Source organism: Corvus brachyrhynchos, unplaced genomic scaffold (assembly GCF_000691975.1).
Source record: "Corvus brachyrhynchos isolate BGI_N302 unplaced genomic scaffold, ASM69197v1 scaffold8, whole genome shotgun sequence".
In the NCBI taxonomy this organism is placed as follows: Eukaryota; Metazoa; Chordata; class Aves; order Passeriformes; family Corvidae; genus Corvus; species Corvus brachyrhynchos.
The window spans coordinates 51917-62139 of NW_008240031.1; the positions used below are offsets into that span (position 1 = coordinate 51917).

The 10223-nt window shown below is 40.7% G+C and overlaps 1 protein-coding gene across 1 annotated transcript; it reads left to right on the top strand.

Moving 5' to 3' along the window:
- Positions 1–8: 8 nt before the first annotated feature.
- F2RL1 (F2R like trypsin receptor 1) lies at positions 9–5766 on the top strand. The gene has a single exon (XM_017743722.1). It carries the CDS (start codon positions 3786–3788, stop codon positions 4977–4979), a length of 1194 nt encoding a protein of 397 aa, XP_017599211.1. The 5' UTR covers positions 9–3785; the 3' UTR covers positions 4980–5766.
- Positions 5767–10223: the final 4457 nt, after the last annotated feature.

Sequence of the window (10223 nt, forward strand, 5' to 3'; positions counted from 1 at the left end):
GGCTTTTTGGCTTCCCCCGCCTTGTAGAGGACCGTGGAATGGTGTGGCTTGGAAGGGACCGTGAAGCCCATCTAGTTCCAACATCCTCTGCCACGGGCAGGGACAACTTCCACTAGACCAGGTTGCTCAGAGACCTGTCTAGCCTGGCCTTGAGCACTGCCAGGGATGGGGCATCCACAGCTTCTCTGGGCAACCTTTTCCAATGCCTTACCACTCTCACATGAAGAGTTTCTTCCTACTCTCTAATCTAAATCTGCTCTCTTTTCATTCAAAACCATTCTCTCTAGTCCTGTCACTTAGTGGCCTTGTAAAAAGCCCTTCTCCAACCTTCTTGTAGTCCCCTCCCCGCCCCCTTATGACAAACATGAAAAAACTTTAAAGACCATGTTCTTGGTTTTTTTTCTGTGCTCTAAAAAGCTAGGATTCTTTTAAAATTGTTATTCTATATTATTGCTTGTTGAACTAAAGTGCTGTTTGAGGAAAAAGAATCTAAGCAGTCATTCATATTAATATTTCACTGCATGATGTTAATTTTTGGCCGCATTTTATAATAAACCCCACTGCCATATCTGCGTACCTTTGCGCTGTGTCCTTCTATATTTTATCCTGGGCTTATTTACCTAATAAAATCATATGCGTAAAGATTGTGTAAATATTGAAGCCAAGCATAGGATATGCGTTTTGAAGCCAAGTATACGTCATATTTTCTCAAGGGATAGATATAGGTACCTGCAAATTGTGTTATTCAGAGCAGAGTTCCTGAAATTATACTGCCACTTAATAGCCTAACTGTCTGACCTGGACGAAGTGAGGAATTTGGAATTCTCGGGGACGAGGGAGAGAGGGAAAAGTAATGTGCACAAAAGTTTTAGCGGGGCGCTTGATATCCTGGAGTAGGGAGCTGAACTGAGCTGAAAATGTGATCCCATCCCAACCACAGGAGATTGACTAAGCCAGAGTTTTATTGTGACAGATTTCAGACAGGCTGATGCCATTATGGCGTTGTGTCGAATCTGGGTTGCAGATCCAAAAACCAGGATAATCTTAAATGTGGGGGTATTACTACCATGAGTAAACTAGTTAATTTTTGGATACTCCGTGGTGCTGTCGCTTTTGTGCCTGCAGGGTAGGCATAATCCTGTGTTTGTTATGTAGTGGGTTATATCTTCTGGACAAATGGCAAAGGTATTGAAACAGTCCTTTGTGGGCGGAGAATACGCTTTTCCCGTGGGCAGATTAGCAAGTCGACCGCATTCTCTGTATGTGAGTCAAGCAGAGTGAAACTCGTCTTGGAAAAGACCTCGATTGTTATGGAAAACGGGAAGTGGTGGAAGAGTAAGAAAAGGATGTAGAAAATGCACATACCTAACAAAGGATTGGTTACTCGGTGAGGGAGTGTTAACTGCAGGGAAACAGGACACTGTCTCCCTATATGTATAGGGTGCTAGTTGGACTGAAAAAAGCTGCCCAGTATCTGTAGTCAGAACTTTTGAGGCTCGAATTAAAGTTACATAAAAACAAGACTTGGACTCTGCAATCACTGTGTGTTACAAAGTAGAATACAACAAACCTTTGTCTCTGTTCTGCCACTCTTGCAATACGAAGTCTTGTCTGTGATTCAGGTACTGTCCATTCACTTTAGTGTACCTCTTGCTGTAATGTCACACACTAACAGTTTAGGACTTTTTGGTGAGGTTTTTGTTTTTTCTGCCTACCCTCTGAACTTCAATTACAAAGCATTGTTTTATATGTGATCACAAAACATTAGTGAGAACAAAGTGGTAGTATTTGCTCTTCTAGTTCTCTATATTTTAAGTCTTTGGAATGGAATAAAAATAGTATGACTGCAATTTGATAATATCAACTACTTTCTGATGGACAGGTGCTTAACATAGCACTGTACGGTGCATTTTCCTACTGTATCCTTAGGACTCCTACCAACTTAGAATATAGGGTCTGCTTCCAAGCATCTCCAGAAACTTTCTCAGCTAAGCTGTAGCCTGAGAAAATCAGCATTGCTTACCTAATTATCGCTTTATTATCTGGTATCTATAAGCTATGTCCTTCAGGCTGGTTTTATGGCTTCTCCTATTCACTGCTCAGGTTAGGGAACCAGGATTGCTGCATTATAATTAAACTTTGCAGTCCTTAACAGTATTGCTGATGTAATCATGGGGCTTGAATATCTGAAAGGAGAATTTGTATAATTCTGCCTTGTTGTAATTACACCACATATAGACCAAAATGACTATTTGGCATTTGAATTAATTTTCTTTAGAATGGTTGTTTTGTTAGGATCATTTAAGCTTCTGTCTTCAGTCTACTGTTTGCAGTCTACTCCAAAGATTTGTCCATATTGTTGTACCAGCAAAAAGTTTTCTTACACCTCAGTTTTCCAGTGAAGGGGGCCTGGGCCTGGAGATTTTTAAGTGCTGAAGTGGATCTAGGATAACTTAATTCAAAACTCTAAAAAGCATTAATATATATGTATTTCTGTATACCTCTTCAGAAGGTTGCAGAGTCTAGACAGGAGTCTAATGTTGTACATCAGACTTTTGCAGTTATAATTTGAAAGGAACAGCTATCTGAAGTGGGCTACTTTGGGGAATCTATACTGGGAAAACACTCATACTTGTGTATTTACATATTTCTTGCGTAAGAATTCTTTAAAATGTAAGGTGTATGCATTTTTTCATTCTGGAACTGTATCAATTATTTATTAACAAACAGGTCATGCTTCAACACTGTTCATGGCTATTCACTGTTCAGGTACTCAAAAAGATTCTTTTTTATATTCCATCTGGGGGGGGGGGTGGCTAAACAAATCCACAAATATTGATAGAAACTGAGTTTAGAAATAATTCTCCCAAAACCAGTCAACTTACATGTCCGTACAGTTCAGCTGTATGGACTTGGAAGTCTGTAGGTGACTGACTTTTTGGAATGGTGTACATTCAAGGACATTGTCTGCCTGTGCAGTTTAGCCTGTCAGCAGAGGAGGACTGTGTTGTGCATGCAGGGGTTCCGAACTGGGCTGAAGTCTGTCCTACAGGACTCAGCAGTCAGGAGTGCCTGGCTCTCCCATTTGGTTTGTAAGCTCCCATAGCATTTGAAGAGGCAGAGCAAAGCTTGTTGTGGCAGCAGAGTGTGTATGAGGCAGCCTTAGCTGTCAGCTCTACCAACCAACACTTTGCGTAGAAACCACAGAGAGCGTCTCTCCTGAAGGAGATTCCAGACAATGGACCCTGTTGCATCTTTGTGCACAGAGCTAGTATGTTCAAGTTTCTGTTCAGATACACTGTAATGTGTCATGCCCTAGGGATCACTTCTGCATGGCCTTGGACATGGCATTCTGACTTTCAGTTTTAGCTAGTGTGAAGGTAATATCTGCTCTTTATACTGCATACCTGATTCTGAGCCATCTAAACTGGCAAAGCTTCTACTGCAGTTACATTAGCCTGCTGTGAAGTTCTGTAAGTCCCAGCACTCAGGTAATCTGGCGCTGCTATGTGAAAAGCTAATGGTGCCCTGGGGTACTTGAAGCAGTTTCTACTGTAACTGTTCAGGTGGTAGGAGAGCCTGTCAGCCCATTTTAACAAGGCATTTTTATTATCACTGATGACATGGAAAAGTGTTTTGGTTGCTGGTAGAATCCTTGAATAGGGATAAAGATTGTCTTTTGGATAATAGATTTAAAACAAATAAAAGATAAATTGTCAAGTGTTTGAACATCAGTCTTAATTTTTCTGTTGATAAGGCTGTTCGCAAATGTTCAGAGTAAATTGATGTATCTAATTTATTTTTTAAAAGGGCAAAAAGTCTGTACTTCAACAACAACAACAACTTTTTTTTGTTTTTTTGTTTTTTTAATTTTAGAGAATAATAGATCCCGCAAACAAGGAGGAAGAAGTTTCATTGGCCAGAAAGTTCCAAATACAAATAATTCTGAAGAGTTATACAAGGTGGATGAATTTGCAGCAGAAGTCCTCACAGGAAAGCTGACTACGGTTTTCCTTCCCATTGTTTATATCTTTGTGTTTATAATTGGTTTGCCAAGTAATGCCATGGCCCTCTGGGTCTTTTTTTTCCGAACAAAGAAGAAACATCCAGCCGTGATTTATATGGTTAACTTGGCATTGGCAGATCTTCTTTTTGTTGTCTGGTTCCCACTGAAGATTTCATACCATCTAAATGGTAATAACTGGCTATTTGGTGAAGGTCTCTGCAAAGTACTTGTTGGATTTTTCTATGGAAATATGTACTGTTCCATCCTCTTTATGACATGTCTCAGTGTGCAACGGTATTGGGTTGTAGTGAACCCCATAGTGCATTCCAAAAAGAAATCAGAAATTGCTTTGGGCATCTCCATTGCTATCTGGATACTGATTTTGTTGGGCACCATTCCATTGTATCTTGTTAATCAGACAACATATATTTCAAATCTTAACATCACAACCTGCCATGATGTGTTGCCTGAAAATGTTTTGGCTCATGATATGTTCAATTATTTCCTCTCACTTGCAATTGGACTCTTTTTAATCCCAGCTATCATCACTGCTGTCGCATACATACTAATGATTAAGACCCTGAGTGCTTCCATCGTAGATGTAAGCACTGGGAAGAAAAGAAAAAGAGCAATCAAACTCATTGTTGTTGTCCTGTCCATGTATCTCATCTGTTTTACACCTAGCAATGTGCTGATTGTTGTGCACTATTTGCTCCTCAAAGCCTACAGCCAGAGTCATCTGTATGTGTGGTACATAACAGCGCTCTGTCTTTCCACTTTGAATAGTTGTATTGATCCATTCATCTATTATTATATTTCAAAAGACTTCAGAGACAACCTGAAATATGCTCTTCTTTGCCGAAGTGTGCGAACTACACGGAGGATGCAAGTGTCTCTCTCATCAAGCAGATACCCCAAGAAATCAAATTCTTATTCTTCAAACTCAAGTAGGACCACTAAATCAACCTACTGAGAAAAGTGAACTTTTATTATTATTGATGAAAGGATGTGAGTGACAATAGACTTACTTTGTACAAGAGAGTCTGAAGAAACATCTCTGCATTTTAATTACATTAAAGCCTGGAATTTGGAACTGACAGCTGCTTATTTTGTGTAGAAATCATAAGCAGATAAATATTCCTACTAGACTGGGGGGAAAATAAAGACATTTCAGATGCTGTGCAAAAATGTTGCTGACCTAAAAGTGAGTTGTGGCTGAAGACATTCTTGTTGAATGTAAAAGTTGCTAAAAAGCAACTCTCTGGAATATTGTCTCTGGAATATTGTCTGGTGTTGTTAGTATATTTAATTAACAGATAAATCTGTTCTATTTAACTGTAACTGTAATGTATTAAGCATCGAACAGATTGTGTGTAGGACCTTGCTCTGTGTACCTGCTTACACTGAACATCATTTGAAGCTATAGAGAGAAGAAGAGAATCCATTTCACCGTCTCGGATTAGACTGCTTACTATCTTTGGTATAGTATGACTTATGTATTGTTTTCCAAGTTACTGTGCTGTAAATACTAACATGACAAAAGCATATAATGTTATCCTATTTGAGTTGACAAGCTGATCTTGTATCAGCTAGCACTGGGATAAAATGTTAGTTGAGATTATCCACTGTTACCTAACACTTGCCAGTACATGATCTTATATGGGGATATACAACAAAGTTTCGATGGATAGCTATTTGATTTTATATAATATGCCTTGTATTTTTTAAGACATCTAAATAAGATTTTTTTTTTAATAACACATTTGAGTTGGGTGCTTTCTTTTATTCTTTTACATGCACTTCAAAAGTAATTCAACTTGACTAGTTCAGCTTGCCTGGCTTCATGTACAAAAGATATTATTCCTAACAGTTAATTATAAGCGTGACAACTGTAGCTGTAATGTCTAAATGGATAAAGTAAAATTTACCTAATGACATGTTTCTTTAGAGAGCAATGAAAGTAGGATGTTTTGTGATAGTATTTCAGAGGACCAAACTAAATTAGCAATGTTTATTAACATATGTCTCATTAAGGAGCAGAGTTTACAGCTGTAGATGGCATGGAATACAAATGCTTCTTGGACATAAAGTTCTCTCTTCCTGTTTCCTGAAAAATGCAGGGAAATAATTGCATATTTATTACTGAACTGAAGGTGTTAGCATCCTTACTGGAAAACAGCTGTACATAAGATGCCATGGTTCACTGGAACTATTTGGAATGAGGAGAGTTACACTATCTTCACAAAAGGCTGTCTGAACTCCTCCCTTAGTTTGTGTGTCCTTTATCTTGCTAAGCAGCCCAGTATGCTTCTTGGTCCATACACAGTAGTGAGTAATATGAAGAGAGGGCATCCAGTTCATGTACTTACAGACCTACCTGGGCTCTTTCAAGAGTCCAAGGGTTACAGGTTGTGTGTGGTAAAGATGATAAATTGCCTGTGTGTCTGTATAATACCACAAAGATATTGCTCATGATTCACAGATGACTGTTAAATGTCTAAAACATGACATGCTTAATATAGCTGGTCTTTTGGGGGTCATTATTTAATAAGAAGTGCACCAAGCACAGTTTGTATATCTATACTCTCTTTGTTGTTTCTTTCCTGTCATTCCTGTCAAACAATCAGACAACTCTGTTGCAGCTCATGTGAAGGAAAATGCTGATCCTCTTGACCATTTCTCCCCTCTAGCTTTCATCTGCAGGCAAAGCAGGCTGCAGTGAAGGATCTTTCCTACCTGCAGCAACAGTGGAGGTCTGCCAATGACATGAGTAAGAATTAGATGGTACCGCAGTATGTGGAAAGGTTTTTGAGAAAGAAATTTTAATAAATAGAATGATTTCTTTTAAAATTAGGCTGTACAATGTGTGACAGATTTTGGAGAATAACATTCAAGGAGCCCACAGTCATTTAAATGAAGGTTTCTGCCTGTGAAGCTGCATTGCAAATCCTTATCCTGAATTTAGCATGAATTAGTTTGCTCCAATTCACAGAGCAGGCAGACTAGGCTAGTTGTTCAGTCAATTTGAATCAGTTCCTTGAACTGACAATTGCTTGCCTGTGCAGCCATGTAGTAATGGGGTAAGAATATGTAGCCTAGTAGTGTGGAGCCGGTTACTTAAACCCTTTTTTTGGGAGGTGGAGAGGAGGGGGCTGGGTCGGCTGGTGTAAAGCTGATTGTCTTCAGTTTATAATAAATATATTCCTGGTCAGTGCCAGCTCTGCAATTCAAGCACTAAGGGAAACAAAAAACTCTCCCTACCTATTGCTGATTAAAAGTTTAGATGTGAAAAAAATAATCAGTGCAACATTCAGGAAAGCATCGAGCAGTTGAAAATCAGTGTATTTTATGTGCAAGATGTCAAGCTTTCACAAGCAGCTCAAGCTTATGCTGCAGCTGAGAAGTAGATTAGTCTTTCCCCTAACCCAGTTGCGTGATCACGCTGTTTCCTCATACTGTCACAAGCAAGTGTGACCTTGGGGTGGATTGGATCAGTTCTGGGTTAAAGTTAAACCAGGAGGATGGGGGAAAGTTTACTTTTGACTTGGAACAGCATTTGCTTGTTTTGCTGGATGAGCTCTTGGTTCAGCACAAGGGAGAGGCTCAGATTGTCTCACCACCAACAGGCATCTGCTGTGCAACTGCAAAGCAAGTTGGAGCACAGTAGCTGCAAAGCTTCTGCCTAACCTCCCAAGCAGCAGGGAGCAAGCCTCCACCCATGACCATAGGAATGGCTCTGCTCACTCAGGCTCAGGGTTGATCCAGCTCTGCCAGAGTAATCTCACCTGTGCCTCTGGAGGTCAACAAGACAGCAGGGCATCAAGAGACATGTCAAGAAAACAGCAGGACTGCTGCACAAGGCACCTGGCTGTCATACCAGATGCACTGAAGATGTGGCCAGCACCACTTGAGTGCTGCACTATGGAGCATAGTTGAAACGTGCTCTGAAGCTCAGAAAACAAAAGAGACAAAGGCTGGGGGAGCTAAGCTCCTTGCCAGCTGTGAGGAAAGCTGCTGCCAAGAAGGACTATCTGTGACTAAGAACATGTGTAACAGCAACAGAAAGGAGTTAGAGGCAGATACCCAGGTAGGAGTAAAACCAGCACAGCCAAGTATCACATCCCCCATCTTACTGTCTCAACATCCTGCTACTTTCAGCATGAGAATTTCCTTAAGTCTAATTTGGCTGGCCTAATTTGAGTGTCATGTTGTCAACCTCACTTTATTCACCTTGAATCATGACCCACAGTCTTCATTGGGTGGCCCCTCGTTCCTAAAGGAGAAGAAAATATGAATGAGTCCCTAACTGTCTTGTCCATCCACTTGAAGTTTTGTAGGCCAGTATCATATTCCCTTTTAGGTACTTTACATATTGAGGTGGTGTAGCCAGTTCCTTCCAGGTCAGCCACTCTCAGCAATAGCTTGTTTCCTTTCTCTGAGACCTTCCCATTTCCATGCACAGTCTCCAAACAATACATAGTATTGGAGCTGTGGATGGTACAGTGATGACTTCTGTTTTGCTCTGTGTTGCTTCCCCAATAGCCCCTAATATTCAGTGTTTGCTTTATTTTTTTCTCCTGCTCCTTAGCACTGAGCCAATGTTTTCGTGCAAGCTGCCTGTAACTACAGCTCTCTCCTGATTGGTTACAGTCATTTTACAAGCCATAGTTCTGTATGCCAAGTTAGAATGTTACCAGCGAACTTTTGTTCCTCAGTGTTCTATCTTCTTCAGACCATTTATAAATGTGCAGAACAGTACGGGTCTGGCACCACACTGGTGAGTTACTGGCTTAGTGAAGACAGACTGTTACTCTGCTACCATGTGTTTCTTTCCTTGTAATCAGTTATTCTTAAACAACCCTCCCTCTTATTCCACAGCTGCCTAGTTTATTTGAAAGTCTTTGATCAGAAATTTTGCCAAAAAGCTTTTGGAAATCCATGTAGACTGGATCACCTTTATCTCCATTTGTGTTTGGCCTCTTCCAAGAACTCCACAAAGTTTTTGAGTCCAAAATTCTCATTACAAAAACACTGGTGACTTTTATCAGAAAGGTCAAGAAGTTCCACAGTGTCCCTTCTTAGACTCTTCACTAACTGCTCAGTACACATATTGAGCTTATGGAACGATGTGTTCCCTCGACATGTCAGAACCTTTTATTGATTACAGCATTAGCTCCCAGTATTCAGGTATAATTTTGGCAAGAGATGACACACTTCTGTTAATAATTCACCTATTTTGTCTTAGTTTTTTCATAACTCCTCAGTGAATACCAGCTGGGCCTGTTGGGGGAAGATGAAACAGGAAAGCCTTATAAATATGATTGCCTGACAAAAGATTTTGGGAATATGAAAACTGTAAGCGACATCGAAATGAAAGCCACCTTTGAATTACCAAGTCTTAGTTACTGAACAACTGGAAAACAATGGTATGGCTGACTGAAGGTAATCCCCTCTTGATTGAACAATACCCTCTGCTTGCAGGCAGGTCCAAGGGTCAGAGCAGACCCTACTAGCTCAGCAGAAGGGGTCCAAAGAGTAGTTTTTAGAAGTTAAGATGTAACACTCTATGGTAATATAAGAACTCTTATAGGCTGTATGTAAATGCTATAGGATTTGTATCTTGTATTAGATTGGTTAGTGACAATTAGAATATTCAGTACAGAAGATGATTTATTGTATTGTAACCAGGACTTCACCACTCCACTCTACTTACTCCCTTACCCACTTACTCTCTTACTTACCTCCTCTTCGCTTACTCCACCCTTACTCTTACACTTACACTCTTGCTCTCTTGGGCCTGCTCCGAGCTGCAGCTGGCAGCTCTAAGCAGTGCCCCTAAAAAAAACCCACGCCCTTTGCAATAAACCGCATGTTCCAAGATCTGACTTCAGAGATCTCTCGTCTCCGTCCGTCCCGACTGTCCGACCCACCCCAAAGCTTCCACCAGTCTGGCGCCCAACGTGATTGCCGAACCACACCAAAGCACCTGCAGTCTGGCGCCCAACGTGATTGAAGGCTCGGTTCAGCTTTTTCCATCTGTGGGAGACTTCTCCATGGACGGTAACTAAAAGACCAGTTATAGCCACCTAGAACGTGTCGTGAGCACGGCATACCGTTGCTGTGCATCGTAAAAGCCAGAGCTCTATAATTCTGCCGAGGCAGCCCTCGAGCACGGGGATTACCTGGAGCTCTTGGAGGGAATTGCTTGGCAGGCCCC

What these genes read in the sequence shown, in the direction of transcription:
- F2RL1 (XM_017743722.1), top strand. Translation starts at nt 3,786, where the DNA reads ATGTATCTAATTTATTTTTTAAAAGGGCAAAAAGTCTGTACTTCAACA.